This window comes from Arvicanthis niloticus, chromosome 2 (genome assembly GCF_011762505.2).
Source record: "Arvicanthis niloticus isolate mArvNil1 chromosome 2, mArvNil1.pat.X, whole genome shotgun sequence".
Classification (NCBI taxonomy): Eukaryota; Metazoa; Chordata; class Mammalia; order Rodentia; family Muridae; genus Arvicanthis; species Arvicanthis niloticus.
Genome location: NC_047659.1, coordinates 40,766,102 through 40,786,068, shown reverse-complemented (window position 1 = coordinate 40,786,068; position 19,967 = coordinate 40,766,102). Strand labels below are relative to the sequence as shown.

The following is a 19,967-nucleotide window of genomic DNA, read 5'->3' as shown; positions in this document are numbered from 1 at the left end:
TTTTTCCTGTGAGGAGGTCTTGGTGTCCAGTGAAGTGAGTGCTGTGTGGGAGTGACTAACCACTACTGTAAGACTTGGAGATAGGGCTGTGAATTACATGTCAGTGAAAGCCCTAAGTACCATTTTTCCTTCTCCTTTCTTTCATGAACATATGTACATTTACTTGACAACTAAATCAATATAGTCTTTAATATGCATTTTATTATCAAATCAGTTTCTGTCAGTGAATAATATAGTTTTTAAAGTCATAGCAGTAAGAAAGCCTTTCTATGTTTTAATTTCTCATTTCATTTTTTTTTCTTAAAAAAAAAACAAAAAGTGTATTCTGGCTAGGCATGGTGGCACATGATTTTAGACCCAGGACTTTGAGGCAAAGTCAGGAAGATCTCAGTGAATTTGAGGCTAGCCTGGTCTATCTAGAGAGTTCCAGGATAGCTAGGACTATGTAGAGAGACCCTGTCTCAAAAACCCAAACTAAGTAGGTAAATAAATATAAAAAATATTCTGCTTCATTTTCCAGTGAAGCCAAGAAGTGCATGCTTAGGAACAATGACACACAATGACATCTTTTGAGTTGTAATAGCTTACTGGTAAATGGTAATAAAATGTTTTCCGATTTGGACAGGGTTGTTCACACTGTAGAATGTACTCTGTGTGTGCCTGCATGCGTGCGTGTGCACTGCCTAAACACTGTGTATATGAGACCACCTGGGATCGTGTTAAAATGCAGATGTTGATTCAATGGGCCTGGTGTGGGCACTGAGATTTTTCCTTTCTAACAAGCTCCAGATGAGACTGGTTCTGTGGGTCAGTGCCCATGCTGTTAGTTGCAAGATTTTGGAGAACAAATGCGATTTTGGCCAGTTTTGATTATATAGTCAACCTTAGAATTAAACACTTCTCTAAGTTATTAACCTATCACAGAGTACTATGACCCAGTGATTTCCTGTGGCCAGCTCCAAATCTCCCGGGTTTTCCAGAGAAGAAATAGCTGCTCATGATTTCCCCTTGCCCTGACAATCAGACACTTTCCATCCCAGGTAATTTCCCTGAACTCTTCCATGCAGGCTCCTCTCCTTTGGTGGAACAAGATGGCCACACAGCTGGCTGTCAGCACACACACATGTGAGGGATGGGTGTATCTGAAAGAAGCAGGATTTTCTTTCTCTCTTTTTCCCATCCTCTTCTCGGGAAGCCAGATTTTTTTCCTGTGGCAGACCCAACCACTTGACATTGAGATGACACAAATGCTTTCAAAAGCCTAGCAGGCTTCCACTTTACTCTTAGTTTGACACGATGGTTAATGAGAACTGGAAACTTACAATAGGAATTTGTCTGTTACGGGAAGTAAAACTATAAACAAACTGCCCCTCGTCAATTTAAATAAAATTGTATGCAGCTCTTGGTTATTTAAGAAAATGGCAACCTCCCTTTTCCTTTGGCTTTTTTTTCTTTTTTTTTTTTTTTCTTTTTTTTTTGACATTGCTGTGGAATTTTGCTTGAGGTCATGTTATTTTGGCCGAGGTGGAAATTGTACAATATGGGAAATGCAAAAGATATCATGGAACTGTGCATTCAAGTCAATGTTCACATGTGTATTATTATTTTTTAAAGGAACCACGGCATTTGCAGTTTTTCAGCGAATTCAGCACTAGTAATGTTTACATACCACTGGCAGGCAAAAAAAAACATGGAACACCAACTCCCTATGGATTCTGCTTTAAGGTACAGGCTTAATGTTTTAATAGATGAGTAAAGCAAGCCTCAGCCTCTTAGGTAAGCGTGAGTTTCTTTCGATTTCTTTGGAAAAGAGATAGAGTTCTCTTATGTATAGGAGAATTTTAGTGGCTTTTATTTCAACAGGTGTTACCTTCGAGATATGCATTAACAATAAATCATGTGCTGTGGCCTTCTAGCCTAACAAAGCAGGAGGGCCCCGGGACCTGAAAATGCTCTGTGCAGAAGATGAGCAGAGCAGGATGTGCTGGGTGACCGCCATTAGATTGCTTAAGGTAATTTCTCAGGACGGGTGGGTGCTTGCGAAATGCTGTCTTTAAATACTTTAAATACATCTGCTTCCCAATGTGAAGATGCTCCACTAATCTCTGTGGCTATAAGAGAAAAAGAAAAATAATTACTACTGTCTTTAGTCCAAGAGATGAACATACAGAATAGAGCGGCTAACCCTAATCTGTGAGTCTTTTGTGTGTGAAGTAGGTATTTTTCTTCGAAAAATGGCTTTTTGTTGTAAGTCTCATATACATAGCCAGTGTAGCTGAGCGACAGGACTCCTGTATAAAACTTAGCCTGTGTTTGCACAATTGCCCCAAACCCACAGGGAGCTTTTAAAAACATTTCCCTTAAATATTGCTAACTGGAATTATTTTACATTCTATTTGTGTGTGTGTGTGTGTGTGTGTGTGTGTGTGTGTGTGTGTGTGTGTGTGTGTATGTGTGTTCTTTGAGAATTTCCTACGTTTTTTGATCACTTGATCACATTCGACATTCCTCCCCCAACTCTTCCTGGATCCACTGAGCTTCCCTTCCAACCCATGGCTGTGCACTCCTCCCCTCCTCCCCCACATGCTATACTAATTATAATGTATCATATCACCTCATATATGAACACAGAAAGATTTAGGTAACTAAGTGTATGCTAAAACCAGCTTTTTGCTGTGTTCAGAAATAAGAATCAGAGAAAACCGTGTCTTGTTTGGAATGCTTGGTGTCCCCCATTTTCCTTCAGCTGTGGCAGAAAAGGAAGAGGCAGAAGAAGCTTACTGGCTTCCCTCTTGGTTTACACTTGGTGTGTTTTCTGGGTCCTGTGTTCCTTCCTGTCTTTGTTATGGCATTCTTACTATCTTTAATGCATTAACCCTTTCCTGGTACCCTGGATAGGCATGAGATCAGAGCAAAGATAGCAAAGCAGAGAGAACTGGATCATGTCATGCCAGGTGCAGAAGGAAGCTTTATTTTGTCATTTTCAAGGTTTTGAGTTCATCAAGTTATCTTAATATGAACAATTTATGTCTCACGCATTCAGTTTGTTGTGCATCCATAACTTCCATTTAGGTCCAAAAGAAGATAGTGTTCTCAATAAGTAGTTTCTCCCAGGCTCTGGTAGCCACTGATCTGAGCTGTCTTTATGAGTTCACCTCTCCTGTGACTGGACTGATAGAGGAACCCCTCTTTACTGGCATTTGTTTATCCATGAACCCCTGGCTTTCAAACACATGCATGCCCACACATGGGCACTTATCTGCATACAAAATCACACATACACATGAACATACACACCGACCTAAGGTGCACAGGAGAAATTTGTTTTTTCTTTGGAAAGTACTCTAGTTATATAACCAAGTATAGAAAATCCGAGGCTTAGAAAAGAGAATCATTGCTACTGTATTGTGTTGTATCCTGGTTAAGTGTCAGCTCTTTCCGTTCCCATCAATTAGAACGCGGCCAGCTTCTCTCTAGCCTAGTTTGGTGCCTATCTGCCCCTCCATGGGACAGGCAAATGTTGAGGTGACCCATGCCCTAGCCCTCGGCCAGAGTTAAATGCTTTCTAAAGACCCCCAGCAGCACAGAGGCACTGCCAGGACCGGGGACAATACATCTTTGAAGAAAACTGTCTTATTAGTAGGTAGCTGGCTTTTCAATGCTGATAAATAAAAGGTAGCCGAGCAGCATGTTTCTTCTGAAAGTGTTGGTTTGAGGTTATTACCTGTTCTGTAAAATGAACGTATCTAGGAATTAGGCGCCTCTGAGTTTATGAAGTTATTGTTGGCTCGAAGTTAAATTCATTAAGTCCCGTTAATGTCACTCAAACTTTAAATTAAAGTAATAATTTTTAGAAGTAGAGAAATAATTGGATAAATAGTTGGTATAGAGGATTTTAAAAATGAGTATGGGTTTGGATTCATGTTAAAATCAAAATCTTGAGAGCGGTAATTCTCCTACTCCTCTCTGACATTTTTTTTTTTTAAAATTACCAAATATATTCACTTTGTGGGAATTACTTTAAGGACATAGTCTTCAGTGGAAAAATAGCAGTTCTACAATGTTTAAATAGAATTCATTCTGGGGATAAGATTCCTTGATTTCAACTTTTCTATTCAGTTTCCATATTGGACATGACACCCACCACCAGTTCTTCTATTAGTTCAGGAAACAGTTTAGTGTATGTGACCCTAAAGTCCTGGGCAAGGTAGAGGTTTCTAAGTATTGTGCAGGTGGGCAGACAAGTGTGGCCTAAGCCAACACTTACCCTTAGGAGATAGCTCAAGACACAGGGGTTGGTCTAGGCAGGCAAAGTAAGCAAAGGAAGATCACCCAGACTGGAAAAACCACCAAGGGATCTGAAGCCAGCTATTAAGTAAGAGTCTGATCCGGACAGGGAGGCCCAAGCTATACTCTGGCCCTGGGTTGTGAGGTTGAGGCCAGATCAAGGCCTCAAGCCAGAAAGGCAAGTGTCATGAGTCTGATGGTTGGACATCATCCATCTAGGAGGTGGATATGGCATTGGTCATTCTTCAATTCAGAGTGGAACAGATATGAAATGAGGATCTTCAACTTAGAGTTGATAGTGTAGTCTACTTCCCCAAAACTGTTGTCTATAGATTCCAAGCTTGCCTATGCCTTCTTGTCCAGATCCGCACTGTTGCCTGGGATGCTGCAAGAGCCATTCAAAGACAATTGCTGTGACATAAGCTGGTACTAGGAATGATGCAGAGGCCTGTGTTAGAATCCAGTTGTTGGGACCTAACCAGGGTTCATTGCAGCTCCATGCAATAACGATATTTGAAGAGTGTGCTGAGATGAATTAGTAAAGCTGTCCATCCATTGCTTTCTTTTTTTTTCATTTATTTTTTTATTGGATATTTTATTTACATTTCCGATGTGATCCCCTTTCCCCATCCCCCCCCCACACACTCAGGAACCCCTTATTCCAACCCCCCTCCTCCTGCTTCTATGAGGATGTGCCCCAACCCCTTTCTTTCCGTCAGCAAAGTGGCAAACTCAAGGGGCAAGCAGTCAGATTCTTAGACAGACATCTCCAAAGTGGGTTGGTTCAGAACAGTTTACTTGCTTGCTTCTCACACTGATTATCTTGTCCCACTTTCCCACGGTAGCCTTCTGGCTCATTCTCCAAGATACTGTCTCCTGAAAGTAAAGACACTATTGTTTTTTATTTTATGGGAAATCAAACCTCTCTGCTTGAAATCCAAGTGATTCCTACTACTTTGATGCATAAAAAAAAAAAATAGATGCCATAAGAATACCTAAATTAAAAATGGGCTAGGGAGATACTTCAACTGATGAAGCAATTTTACAAGTGGGAGGACCACAGTAATTAGACACATGGAATCCCCAGAACCCATGTGAAAAAGGTTGGCTTGAGGACATGAGTTTACAATAGCAGTTCTGGGAAGGCAGAGGCAGGCTTGAGGCTGGCTGGTCATCCAGATTTGCCTACTTCACAAGTTCTCAGAATGTGACTGTTTTCTAAAAGGAAGAAGAAAAAAAGAAGACAGTAATTTGGAAATGACATCTAAAGTTGGTCTCTGGACTACACACACACACACACACACACACACACACACACACACACACAGGGGAGTGGGATAGACATAGGCTTGCATGTACATACAGGTAAATATTTATAGCTGGGTAATGTACTACTGAGGGTTCTTGCACATAAGAGCAAATTTATGATTTAATTAATCAACAAAGTAATTCACCCATCAGACATCAGAGAGACTGAATTTCTCAGTGATATTTAGGATGCATAAGATTTTAAAAATATCATTGTCCCCAAAAGGATAACAGCTTTCCCAAGTCAGCTTCATTACCAGGCAGCGTATCATTCAAAATGCTTATACTACAGTTTGGCACCAAGAAGAAGTGTGAATTTTAGAGCTTTGTTCTGGTGAGGTATACTAAAAGCTTCAGGTCTAAATGAAAACACTGCTTTTTAAAATGTACCATTTTATGGCTCTGAAATGAATATTTCAAAAATTTGGTTGCTTATTTCTTTCAATGAAATGTTATCCCTGTATCCCCCTACCCCTAGAGCCCTCCCTGTTACTTAGCCTCTCTGGGTCTGTGGCTTGTAACATGATTATCTTTTACTTTATAGCTAATATCCACTTACAAGTGAGTACATACCATGTTTATCTTTCTGGGTATAGGTCACCTCACTCTGATATATTTTTTTTAGTTCCATCTATTTGCCTGTGAATTTCATGTTGTCTTTTTTTTTTTTTTTTTTTTTTTTTTTTTTTTTTTTTTTTTTTACCTGCTGAGTAATACACCATTGTTTAAATGTACCACACTTTCTTACTCCATTCTTTGGTTAAGGGATATTTATGTTGTTTCCAGTTTTTTGTTATTGTGAGTAAAGCCGCTCTGAACATCTTTGACCAAGTGTCCTTGTGGTAGAATGGAGCATCCTATGGGTATATACCCAAGGGTGGTATAGCTGGGATTTGAGGGTGATAGATCCTTGTTTTTCTGAAGAAGTGCCATTTTGATTTCCATAGTGGCTGTATAAGTTTGAACTTCCACCAGCAATGGAGAAATGAAATGTGAGGAAGCAGGCGCGTGGCAGTGGGGCGGTAGGATGGTGGAAGGGGGGTTGTGGGAGCCAGAGGTGTCATGGATACTGGGAGAGCATGTCCTAGGCAATCAACTAAGCAGGGCTTTCGGAGGCTCACAGAGACTGAAGCAGCAACTGTAGAGCCTGCATGGGTCTGCACTAGGTTCCCTGCATATGCATTATGGTTGTTGGCTTGGTGTTTTGGGGGGACTTATGACAGCAAAAGGGGGGTCTCTAACTCCTTTCACTTCTCTCAGGACCCCTTCCTCCTACTGGGCTTCCTTACAGAACATTAATGTGAGGGTTTGTGGCTGGTCTTATTGTATCTTGTGCTGTGTTTGGTAGATGTTCCTGGGAGGCCTGCTCTTTTCTGGTGGGGGAGGGAATGAGAGTATAGATCTGGGGGAAAGGGGAAATGGTGGGGAACTTGGAGGAGTAGGTGGAGGGAGAGCTGTGATTGGGATATATGAATGAGGGAAAATTGAATAAAAATCCAAAAGAAAATGTTTTAGTTCGTTTTTTGTATTGATAATGTATAACTAATGAAGGTGTTGACATTCAGTGAGATGATATCTTGAGAACCTTTGTTTTTTTCTGTCTGTTCTGTAGTATGGCATGCAGCTGTACCAGAATTATATGCATCCATACCAAGGAAGAAGCGCCTGCAGTTCTCAGAGCATATCACCCATGGTAAGGATTAAGATTTTGAATCTAGACTTTATAATTACATTGCTTACTGCTAGATTACACTAAACATATAATGTCTTTATACTTTGTCTTGTGATCAAATACAGTATTTCTTCTGTAACATTCTCAAATAATGTTATAAAGAAGTTTTGTTTTTGTTTTTTGTGTATGTTCAGTCCCTGTAATTAAAAATAAAACACAGAAAAATATAAAACATTCAACGAAAGTTAATAATTTTTATGTCTTAAACTAAAATAGATTGAAAGACTTCTCTAAGCCATTCTGTGCCATTATGATATTTGATAATGAGGTCATAATAAGATAGTTTGCAGAATATTTTTTTCTTGGCATTGTGGATTATGCCTTAACAACCATTCATTTGGATTGTAGAGTTAGAGACTCTTTCAATATTAATTTAGTATTATTATTGCCACATAACAGAGGATTATTTAGAGTTCTGAGGGTACATTATAAATATCTAGGTTTTTCTGAGTTCTGACTTTTTAATGATGATACTTTCTAAAGTTGTAGTCTCTTAAAAAAAATAGCTGCTTTCCAGAAAACTACAAAACTGGAAACCAAAATCTAGGCCACTGGGGCATCAGTAGAGAACTACTTCGCCAACTCTATCTTGGATATTCATTTGCAGATACACACAGACACATACAGACATACACAGACACCTACAGATACACACAAACACACAGAGACACACATACAGACACACACACACACACAGACACACACATTGTGCTTTTTCTAGAACTTAGGTTTAATTTCCTGTACATTCACACAAAAATAATATTTTTCCAATAACGTTCCCCTTCTACCCTTTGCTATCCTCCCTGTTGTTGGCTGAATTCAAACTTCAGCCATATGTGCCTGGGGTACAACTTACTTAGTGTGAAATATGTATTTCCAGTGAGGATAAAATACATTCTTCATGGCTGTGACCAAGGAAGGTACATGTGTCCCACAAGTCAGGTAGCAGATGAAGTGCCCCGCTCTAGGAATGAAGCATGAAATGACGCTAACCATGGCGCCTGATAGGACCGTAGGGGAAAGCTTTCCAGTTTTGTAGTTATGTTCCTTTAAGACATAGAAAGATAACTTTTCATCTTTGTATCATATTCTTATAAGCCTTAAGATAAGAAACTAAAGAGCATAATGAATTTTATATTAGCAATCACTTTAAGGTGGATATTTTTACAGTTTGTCAGCTTACTTTTATCTTCCAATCCATATATATATATATATATATATATATATATATATATATATATATATCATATTGAATTTTATTATCTTAATCCTTCCCTAAATCCCTGCAAATTTCTTTCAGAGTCTGAAGTTATTAGGATGAATGTGTTAACAGCAACTAAGCATTTGGAGGCAATTATTGTCTAATGTCCTTTTAATCATAGGAAAATGTTATAATCAAACTCCTTTCCATTTTCATCGCTGTCATTAACATTCAAGTATGGGGGTCACGTCTGACTATTGAAATTGTGTAATATAGGAAATGCTGGCAGTCAAGGTGTGTGTGAGATCATAGTTACAGTGTTAACTGATCGCTATGTATGGGAAAACAAACTCCATAGTCGGGTATGGAGACTAAAGAGGGAGAGAGATTCAGATGTCTGTGTGAGAAAGACCCGTCCATAAGGCAGGGATTGTGATCAGAAAGGGCAGTGCTTATCAATTTTATCTATGTGGTTCATAATTTCTGTCATGGAGACTTAGAGGATGTGGGAGCATTTTGTTTATTTCGGTGTCTGTGGCCCAGCCCACATTTCAACATTATATGGAAGTGTTAGAGGCTTAATAAATGTCCTATCAGTCCCCAACCTTAGCTGTTTTTCTATCAGGGGCTACTGAGAGGAAGTGACATATAAAGGACAGGATACTCAGTTACACACCTAAAGGCAAACTCTATAATTTTTTTTACATATATATTTTGAGAAATGATGGAAAAGTTCATACACCATAATGAACATCATAGCTATAAAGCTGCATATAGCTACCCCCTCATTAGCCCTGAGATGAGAATCAGCAGCAGCCCTTTCAGGAGGCCAAATTTATCTGGTTTCTTTACAGGGCACAGTAAGGATTCATATGAAGTAGGGCTGTTGATTGGGCCTTACCTGACACGAGGAGATGGTTAATTCACCCGTGTTCTCTCTATTCTCCACTTCTAACCCTGACCTACACTTTCTAAACTAAAGTTCGTCCCTGTACCTCCTACTTTGTGGTCAAAAAAAGTACCCTAGACAAGACACAGCAAGCCACTTACCCCTGTTACCGTAAGCTGTCTGCATGACTTTGGCTAACCACTGTTTTCCTACTGTGCGTGATAAAGGGATTACTGTACAGTCTTTGAGGATGATCTATCTCTACTGTCCTGTGGCTCTGTAGGAATGAGCTGAAATGACAATGCAGGAGAAATTCCGTGGCCTCTTTGTAATGAGGGGGCTACACATTTATCCAGCTCCTTCAAATGGGGTAGTGGATTGTGGTTACTATGTATCTTGGAGTTAAACTCCCAGAGCCACAGACATGTTATGCAAACTCCATTGGGTGTGGGTGCATCTGATCTCAAAGTGTGAGTCATAAAACCCAAGCTTGTCCCAGAGCCCTTCTTCTTTGAAAAGAAGGCAAGGCTATTACAATCATGGACTATGTTTCTCGGGAAAGGCTCATTCATCCCTAGAAGAATGGGTGAGAATTTGAGGCAAATATTTGAGAAATCCAACCATTTCTGAATGTTATCAGCATTGCTTTCCTATGTGAAGGAAATTGAGCTGAAAATGACCTTTCCAGTCTGTCAAACTCTGCTTCGCTTCTATTTCTTTGTCCACTAAAGGTAAACTATTAGTTTTTCATTCACCACCTGCCATTCAGTAGAAAACATTTGGTGTATTGCTGTTTTCCCACGGTGTAGTTTCTATAGCAAATAAAAACATTCTCTGTTTGTCTTATAATCTCTTTGCATTTGCCAGATAATTATGAACATGGGATCTTGTTTCCTATCCTTGCCTGGCATATTGTGGGGAAGAAGGAAAAAAAAAAAAAAAAGAGATTGTATTTACGTCTCTTTCCTAACATCATTTTTATGTTATCAGGAACTTGAGAGTGCAGAGCCCGTCTTGGCATGTGGAGGTAGAGATATTATAAGGATCAAACTATCATTAGGATCGAGACCAGTTACTCTGTGGTTGGGTCAGGTAGATAATTTTCATTAAGGTCGGCAAAGCAAAGGCATATCCGACTGGTCCCCGGCCCGGCGGAGAAGATCACGGGGTGAGAAGGGCAAACTAAAGTGTGACAGCAAATAGAGATTACGGAGACAGCATCAGCCAGGAAAGAGCAGCTGTCAGTAATAAAAAACTCCTGCAACAAACAGGAGATTGCATGCGGGTCTCAGGGATAGGGTTGAGCCATAATAAGACCACCGTTCCTCTCTCGTGTTTTGCAGAGAAAATATCAGATGCTAATCAACAGGGGTATGTGATGCAGTGATAACGGAACCCTAAATGTTTTTCTTGTGGATAACGTTTTGTTTGAAGTCCACATGTGAGCATAGTCGGTTGGCTGAATCCTCAGAGAAACATGACATGGTACTCTCTGACAGGCCCCACATGTAGCATCACTCGGCTTTACCACTGTCACCCCTCTTTGGCTTTCATTTCTCTAATAATTAGTGGAGAATAACTTAAAGGTTTCCATAGTGTGCTGTTTCCTTTGGTAACATTTTTATCATGTCCCTGATGTATGAAGACAGCAAGGCTCTTGACTAGAGAGTTTGACAACTATTTCTCTTTTTGAGATTCTTGACTAGAAGGGGTGACATACTTTTTAAAGAGATTTATTGTGAAATAAAAATCCTTCCAACCCCATAAACGAAAATAAGATCCAGGCATTCTTTGATTTTTTTTTAGAGGATATGTTTTAAAAAAATATTAGCAAAGAAACTATGAGCTCTATCCTTTAGGCTATCCTGGTTCTGAGGTACCACTTGGGGTTCAGACATATATCTGTACATCTCACTTTCCTACATGTTCCCCACAGAGGAAACTGGTGATGCCTTAGACACAGACACTTTAATATTATGGACAGATCTGAACTATCATTTTACTAAATTTTACTTTCTGTGTAAAACCAGAATTGATGCACTAAATCTTAGAAATAGATGTTCAAAAACAAAGATGCTCAAGCTTTTTTTCCACTATAAAACATGAGTATTTTTATTCAGCAACAATGATACAATTTAGAATTATAACACACAATGGACAGAGCAAGTTTCTCAGTTCTTTCAAATTCTTGACATGGTACTCTCTGGGTTTCAGGGACAATAAACCACCATTCCCTGGAATTCTCAGAAACTTCGAAATTGAATTTATTTTAAGGATATTTCTAATAAACTCCATCCACACTATTGTATTTGAATCACTAAGATCCATGTTTAAAGAAAGAATATGTCTATTTAAAATTAACAATAAAAATAAGACATGAATACAAATTCTAAATAGATATATGCTAACCTAATCATACCTCCCACTGCTATGAGTTTTATTTTTTAGCTTTTTATTGATTCATGCACCCTAATTCCACTTATCTCCCCCATCTCTTCCTATCAGTTCTTTGCCCTTGCCACCACCCCAATAAAAGAAAAAAAAAGAAGATAAAAGAAACAAAGCAAAACAGAACAAAGCATGGGGTATTATAGAGTATAAAGAGGAGGGTACAATGAGACACGGAGCATTTAGAATCTGAAGGCTTTTCTGTTCCTCTTGGTGTGTTTTACCCACTTTCTAGCCTGATTTCTTTCTCAACTGCAGAACAAATGAGGGGGTTGTGTTACAGAAGTGGCAACAAAGATATTTAAAAGAAAAATAATGAGGCAAGAATTAAAAATATATGAGAAAAAGATTTTTTCAATTAATTTTAATAAATTTTGCACCATATCCAAGAAACCCAATTTAGGACATCATGATATAAAATATATTTATTATATCTATTATATATGAGTGGACACATATGGCCAGGAAAACAGTGAAGTTTGATGGTTCACATGTTTATGTTCGATTGTTTGTATTTTTTCAGAGAAGCATATCCGAGAATTCCCTGGTAGCAATGGACTTCTCAGGTCAGAAGAGCAGAGTCATAGACAACCCCACAGAAGCTCTTTCGGTTGCTGTTGAGGAAGGACTTGCTTGGAGGGTACCAGTAGCTTCATTTTTTTTCTCAAATGTTCATGATTTGAGTCATTTTTACCCATGAAATTGAGTTTTACTTTTGTTCCTTTTCTTGCTCAGAAAAAAGGATGTTTACGCCTGGGGAATCACGGGAGCCCCACTGCGCCATCCCAGAGCTCTGCTGTGAACATGGGTATGTCTGCTCTCAGTCAGATCCATGTTCCTTTAGATATGGTCACGTGGGATAGAACAGGAATTGAATGCAATGAAATCACGATCACGTCAGACAAAGCTTTTTCTTCCTCCAGCTATCCATCGGTCCCAGCCATGGTTTCACCACAGAATTTCCAGAGATGAGGCTCAGCAGCTGATTAGCCAGCAGGGCCCTGTGGACGGGTAAGTCTGATGCTTGCAGTGTTTGTGATCATGTTTGAAAGTTTTTTTCTACCTACAGGTGATGGTTTCTTAGCACATGCCCTGAAATTATAACTGCGGCTTATCACGAAGCAGAAGCCCTTTTTTTTTGTTCCATAAGCATGGTAGTCACTATATATTAGCAGTGTTTAATATTTGTGCATAAATGACCAAATAACAGGATACCTTATCCTTGACCAGTTATCCTTAATATTCACTTTTATTCATTTGTGTGAATTCTGTCATCTCAGACACTAATGGATGAGTGGGGGCAGCAGAGTTTGTTTGAGATGTCAACATTCTGGTTTGCACATATAATAGATATGATCCCAAATATATTTCATAGCATAACGTTGTCCTAAATTGGGTTTCTTGGATATGGTGCAAAAATATATCAGTTGAAAATCTTTTTCTGATATATTTTGAATTCTTGCCACATTTATTTATTTTTCTTTTAATATCTTTATTGCCATTTCTCTAAAGTAGTACATAGCTATAAAATTACTTTTTTGGTAATATCTCTTATTATTTTAATGGCTATTACAGAGTATATAAGAGGAGGATAAAAATGAGTTATGGAGCATTTAAATCGGAAGGCTTTTCTGTTTCTCTTAGTGTATTTCATCCACTTTGTATGATCCCAGCCAGATTTCATTCTCAACTGCAGAGCAAATGAGGGGGTTGTGCTGGTGTTTGAAGAGGAGAGAAAGCAGGATCCATTTAAACAATGGTGGTGGGATCTTGTATCTGCAAAGGTTGGCTTAAGGTGTCGACGACATTGAGCTGTTTGATGCTGACGTTCAGATAAAGATGGCTATTTGCACATTGCACTAACCTCTAAGAAGAGATGTGACCATGTCTTTCTCCATGAAGCACACCCTTTGTGGTTATAAATGTAATGAACTGCAGTTTTACAGAGAACGGACCAAGAGAAAAAATAAGTATTTACATAATAGCAGATTACAATTTCCTTAATTTCAGAGTCCAGTATTTGGAAGTTAAAGGAAATAATTGAATAAGGAATATCATATGAGTATGTTCCTTTAAACTCTTTTTCTTTTTTTCTTTCTTTGGAAAGATGTGATGGTGCCAAGTAGCCCACTAGGTGGTACTGCTGATCTTCTTGGGAAGGGAAGAGAATTACAGCTTTCTTTACCACTGAAATGCCCTTTTGTCTGGTCCCCCAGTGATGTAATCTCTGAGCCTCACACAGTATGCATGAAATGGATGCTTTCCTCAGACATTGGCTGCCTCTTTGCCCAGGCACAGTGAGATTAGTATTGGAGTCAGCGTAGGGACATTTACACAGTGTGCTTGCCAACAATTAATACAAAACGGGTTTTGCACAGCACTGCCAGTAAATACGAATCTCTGCCTGGTAGTCTTTTTTCCCTAGGTCAATAGGCCACATCTTGCTTGTCTAGCCTGACATTATAAAGGTTTTCTGCTGGATGTTTCAAGGTTAAAGTGCATGTTGTTTGGGTATTTCTTTTACTTAAAACATTCTTACCTAAACATTTCACAAACAATTTCAAGAATAATCTGTTAGAACATATTCATCTCTTACTAATGAGTCTATAGTTGTAAAAACAAGAGGATCCACTTGCAGAAGAAGGGTAAAACCTATTTAATTCCAAATAATTTCCTCCTTTCAGGGGCCTGTCATGCCCTGTCAGTTAAAATAGCAATGTCCATTCTTTGTGATGAATGGTTTTGAGAGAGTACCTAGTTTCTCAGTGAGAAAAAGACATAACAGTAATTATTGATGCCACTTTAACATTATATTGGCAGTTGTGATCACACAACCTGACAAAAGGTTTGTGTATTTACCCTGTTATATTACATTAGTATAATGATAGTTTTATAGTGTAAGTTTATTACCTGTTGTTTGCTAAGTTGGATAGTCTTACCCATTGAACTACCTGGTAAAGGAGGCTCTGGCTAGACCATTTAGATGTACACTTCCCTGCATTTCTACAATATATATGTATATATATATATATATATATATATATATATATATATATACAATATATATATTCTGAGTATGCGGAGAAACATAATTAATTTCCTTTTCTCTCTTTAGAGTTTTCTTGGTACGGGATAGTCAGAGTAACCCCAGAACTTTTGTACTGTCAATGAGTCACAGACAAAAGATAAAACACTTTCAAATTATTCCCGTAAGTATTTGTGACGTCAGGTTTGTGTATTGGAGATGCTCTTAATGCATATGCTTTGGGAGACTTGGGTTTTCTTTTGTTCCTTTTATTAAATATAATTTGGGAGCTTGTGCTTTGACTAAAGTTAAGTTTGGCAGAAATGGTTTCATGAGCCTGCATTAATATAAGAAATACAGGAATTGTAAAAAAAATTAAATTTTCCCCTTTTCCACGAAATATGATTTAGCAATGTTGTATAGACCTCATGCCACCTATTGTTAAAAGGCCACTAAGAAGTCCTTCTATGAATGTCACTAACAGATATTTAAAAAGCAGTGCTTGAAAGCTGCTTTTGCCTCCTTCCTCCTCTAAAAAATATATGCCTTTGTTGATGTTTCTGCTTACTTCTTTTTAGCCAGATGAAGTCACAGGTGCTGTGTAGCTGGTGCACATTTAAATTCTTCTTAGAACACTAAGAAACATCTTTGGCATATCCCTCTTTCATGTTTTTATTGCATTGCTGCTCTCTCTCTCTCTCTCACTCTCTCTCTCTCTCTCTCCCTCCCTTTCTCCCTCCCATCCTTTCTCCCTCCCTCCCTTTCTCCATCCCTCCCTTTCTCCCTCCCTCCCTCCCTCCCTCCTCTCCCTACCCAACTCTCTCTCTCTCTCTCTCTCTCTCTCTCTCTCTCTCTCTCTCTCTCTCTCTCTCTCCCTCCCTCCCTTTCTCCCTCCCATCCTTTCTCCCTCCCTCCCTTTCTCCATCCCTCCCTTTCTCTCTCCCTCCCTCCCTCCCTACTCTCCCTACCCGACTCTCTCTCTCTCTCTCTCTCTCTCTCTCTCTCTCTCTCTCTCTCTCTCTCTCTGTGTGTGTGTGTGTGATATGCAGACTAGTAGCTCATGGAGTAGCAGAGATTTGTTTTGTAATACTTCTAGAATGCTGGCAATTCCGCTTGAGATGCCTCTTTTTGGATTTTTACAATAGTTGTTGTCTAAAGTGTTCTCCCAGATTATTTTATTTTTTTTAATTATGTGATCAGTAACCCCAGCAAATAAGAAGTGATTCATGCCCCAAAGCATGACGAAAATAGATAAATTAAAATTTAAAAATAATTAAAAAGGAGAAAAGAACCTTAATTGAAACCATTGAGGCTTTCTGCTTAGCATGGAGAGCAGAATCTGCATCAAGAACAGGCAATGGTTGTGCTATCCTAACTATACAGAACCGTGGGAGAATTAAGAGGGACAGAACCAGAGTGCTGACTCAAAGAGCAGATGCTGCTTTTGAATGCAAGTGATGTCTGGAATAGTAGGCATTATGCCGTTTTCATTGTCCTTAGTTTTATATACTTGTTGATTTAGGCTTATGGACACATAGTATGTAGAGGACTGTATTTGCTCTTCTGGGTAGTTGATCCCCTTTGTTTTATTTTAACGCTTTGCTTATTTGTTCATTGGGGTTTCCTTTTATTGGTTGGTTGCTTCTTCTCTTGAAGGTGGAAGATGAGGGCGAGCTGTTTCACACCCTGGATGACGGCCATACAAAGTTCACAGATCTCATCCAGCTGGTCGAGTTCTACCAGCTCAACAAGGGCGTCCTTCCTTGCAAGCTGAAGCATTACTGTGCTAGGATGGCTGTTTAGCCAAACTGTATGTGACTCATTAAACTATGGAAGAAGAGAGATGCAAAGAAGAATGATTAGAGAGAGAAAGCGAGAGATCACAAGGCTGGAAACAAATCATGGTGAAAAGAAGATTTCACCTGTGGGTTACAAAAATAATAGGTCATGCATTGCAAATTAGTGAACTTGGATTCGTATTACACTCATTACTTTAAATTTATTAGTTAAAATTAAACCTTATTAAAAAATAGACTTGTGTTCTTGTGTGATTTTACATGACTATGGGGTTTTGTTCAAGGTGAACCTTTAAGCACTGCTTATTCTTACTTATTTTAGTCTCACCATGAAATGTGACAGGCCACTGGGGGTGGATATGCAGGGTTGGGAGCACATACTTATAGCTTCAGTGCTGATGAGATCAAGTCCAGACTGTGCCATGTAGTGAGACCCTGACTCAAAGAAAAAGTGGTTCTGTCTGCTCAAAATCCTGGATTTGATCCTCACCACAGCCAAAAGCAAAAGACAAAAAACCAGTTCAGAAAGTTCCTTTACACAATGGATTTCAGTTACACTACTTAAAAATATTAATAATTATGACATATAACCTGTGGTTCTGTGGCTGGTCACCTCAATATTTCATGTGTGTCTTATGTTCTAGTTTGAAGAATACTCTAGATTCCTTTACTAATAGATTATTATCCCAATCAGAGCAGGTAAAATCAAGGATTTCAAATCTTTAAGGACCCAAAAAGCTAACTCCATTTCCTACTCTTTATGGCTTCCTTTAGCTTCTCACTGTGGTAGCTAATCAGCTTGCAGACTTAACGTACTGAGAGAATAGCCTTCCTTATCATCTTGGAACCTTCTTGAAAGAAGCCTCCTCTTCCTCTTCCCTTTCCTCCTCCTCCTCTCCCTTGCCCTTCCTCCTTCAGCCTCTCCTACTCTCCCCCTCTTTCTTCATTTCTGTTTCTATAACTTTTGTTTCCTCTTTTTGGAAATGATAATAAGTTATTCTTAAAGAAATGACAAGAAACAAAACAGCAGCAAACATTAATATATCTTTTTTTTCTAACTGACCTTTGTAACAACATCGTGGGAAAGTTAAAAGACTTCTTTAAAAATATTTCAGAAGTACATAATTTAATCTTAGATAACAGTGATGTATTTTGGTAATGGAGCATGGAATATATTCCCAAGATGCTAATAAAATCAGTCATCCCTGAGAAATAATTATTGGTTGAATTTTAAAATGTCCAACTTACTTTAACATTACAAGCTTAACTCCTGAAGTACCTAAAACAGGCCATTTCTTCTGTTAAAAAATACTGACAAATCTCTATGAAGACTTAAAGGTATAAGCTCTTCAAGTGTATCCATCCCTCTTTACCTTCTAAAACAGGTCTAAGTAGATCTGCTTTATTTCCAATTTATGAAAACAATTTATGTTTTGAGTTAGAATATGTTTGTTCATTTTGTACACAAATAGATAATATAAAATATGCTGCTCACAATGCTAAACTCTGATCAATTGACCAATTTGCATTTGTCTTTGTTATTTATGTTTCTGACTGAATTCATAATCTATAGATATTATAAGTCAAAGAAAATTACCACAGAAAGGTTAGCAAAAGAAATCATTAATTTTTATTCCTTCTGAAAATGTGTGTGTGTGTGTGGGGGTATGAATTTAATGAAATGTTAACTCTGATGATGACAGACATACCCAGTTGTCGGGTAATTTCAATATATTCCCTAGGAAATATGAATTACTATTGGATTATCATCCACTTTGATTTAGCTTTGTTCATTTAATTTGTACGGTTTTGGATAAGGATGAGGAAAAATCAGCGCCATTCTTCTCTGTCTGTTCACTTGTTGCCTTGTGCTCCACTCAGAAAAGAGAGGATGGGATTGGGGTGGGGGAACCTCTGTTCTCTGTTCTTTTGTATCCCCTGATACTGAAAAAAATAAGGACACTATTATGAAATATTTAAATATCAAAGAAAACATGTTAAAATTATCAGGAGTGTTTTGTTTAAAATTAATTGCTTCTTTGTGTTAGAGTATGGGCCCTGGCTAGTGTGACTAGACTAGACGAGTGTTTTGGTTTAGGTCTCTTTCACATTGCTTGCCGTTAGTTAATCAGAGTATTCTTCTCCCCTGACTTTTGAATACCAACAATAATAACTGCAGGTGTTTTGTTTGTATGTTTAGTCCTAAGATTATAGTGTTCTTGTGGCAGAGGGATGTTACTGGCTAAGTTAGAGAACAGTTCTCAGAGCTGGCCTGACTATTTCAAAAGCTGTTCTCCCTACTGCTAGTCATTTCTAAGCTTCTAGGTGTTGTGGATTCATCCAACATCCAGTTGAAGCTCTTGGAAAACTTTCATGGAATGCCATGAAATGTGTAAATTAAATAGATATTGAGCTGATCACGCACAGATATCATTCTGTCTACTTCTGCGTCTAGACGACCCTACTGCAAACCCTGTTGTATAGTTTCTTGCTCTGTCTACTTCTGGAACAGTGTATTTCTTATATAAGTTTTCTAGGTTTCTATCTTGTATTCCCTGGATGCTCAGTGGATGATTCACATTTCTTATACTACCAGTGGCATAGAAAAGTTTTCTTTAAGAGGAAGGTCCCTATAACATTTGCTGAGTATCATCAGTAACTCCATGCCTACTTTTGGGATGTATCATCTTTGCCAGTCTTGGCTCCCACTTTCACCATCTGTGACGTTTAAGAATCCACATAACTGGGGGTATTGCTAGCAATGTCTCTGACTGAATGTTCCTTAGGCTACAAGTTTGCTATTTGCATAAAAGAAAGGCCAAAATCTTGGCTGAGCATCTCATAATAATCACCTTAAAATATATTGCAGAAATTCCATAAGTGCATTTCTCACCAGCATAAATGCACATTTGTGTAGCTGTAACACCATGTGATCAGCTTTTTTTTTCCTGCAAAGAACAAAGTTTACAGAATTCTCAACTTTCTAATTCAATCTCACTCAATGTTCAAGTCAGTAGGAAGCAGGGTTAAGATGACAGTACAGGTTTTACATTTTGTAGGTTTGAATTCTAAACTATTTCTAGTAGCTATGAAGCCTTAGCCAAGTAATATTTGTCAACTCTGTAGAGTATACCACCTCCACTACCAGCTCTATCATCTTTATCAACACCACCACCAATGTTGCCTTGACTGTTAATTAAAATCACTCATGTAAAATGCATAGAAAATTATTTGGACTTTTAACACATAGAATTTGCACTGCATTATTAGCTGTATAGTGT

The 19,967-nt window shown here is 38.4% G+C and overlaps 1 protein-coding gene across 3 annotated transcripts in view; it reads left to right on the top strand.

The window, feature by feature from the left end:
• Positions 1 to 16,922, top strand: part of Grb14 (growth factor receptor bound protein 14) — a 106,965-nt gene extending 90,043 nt beyond the window's left edge. For all 3 annotated transcript variants that reach the window (XM_034496664.2, XM_034496665.2, XM_076928821.1), the window contains 8 exons: positions 1,615 to 1,725; positions 1,917 to 2,012; positions 7,208 to 7,288; positions 12,389 to 12,505; positions 12,601 to 12,673; positions 12,789 to 12,876; positions 14,981 to 15,074; positions 16,547 to 16,922. In XM_034496664.2, coding sequence (XP_034352555.1) covers positions 1,615 to 1,725; positions 1,917 to 2,012; positions 7,208 to 7,288; positions 12,389 to 12,505; positions 12,601 to 12,673; positions 12,789 to 12,876; positions 14,981 to 15,074; positions 16,547 to 16,693 — 807 coding nt within the window. In that variant the 3' untranslated portion in view covers positions 16,694 to 16,922. The remainder of the gene's footprint in view (positions 1 to 1,614; positions 1,726 to 1,916; positions 2,013 to 7,207; positions 7,289 to 12,388; positions 12,506 to 12,600; positions 12,674 to 12,788; positions 12,877 to 14,980; positions 15,075 to 16,546) is intronic.
• The last annotated feature ends 3,045 nt before the right edge of the window (positions 16,923 to 19,967 follow it).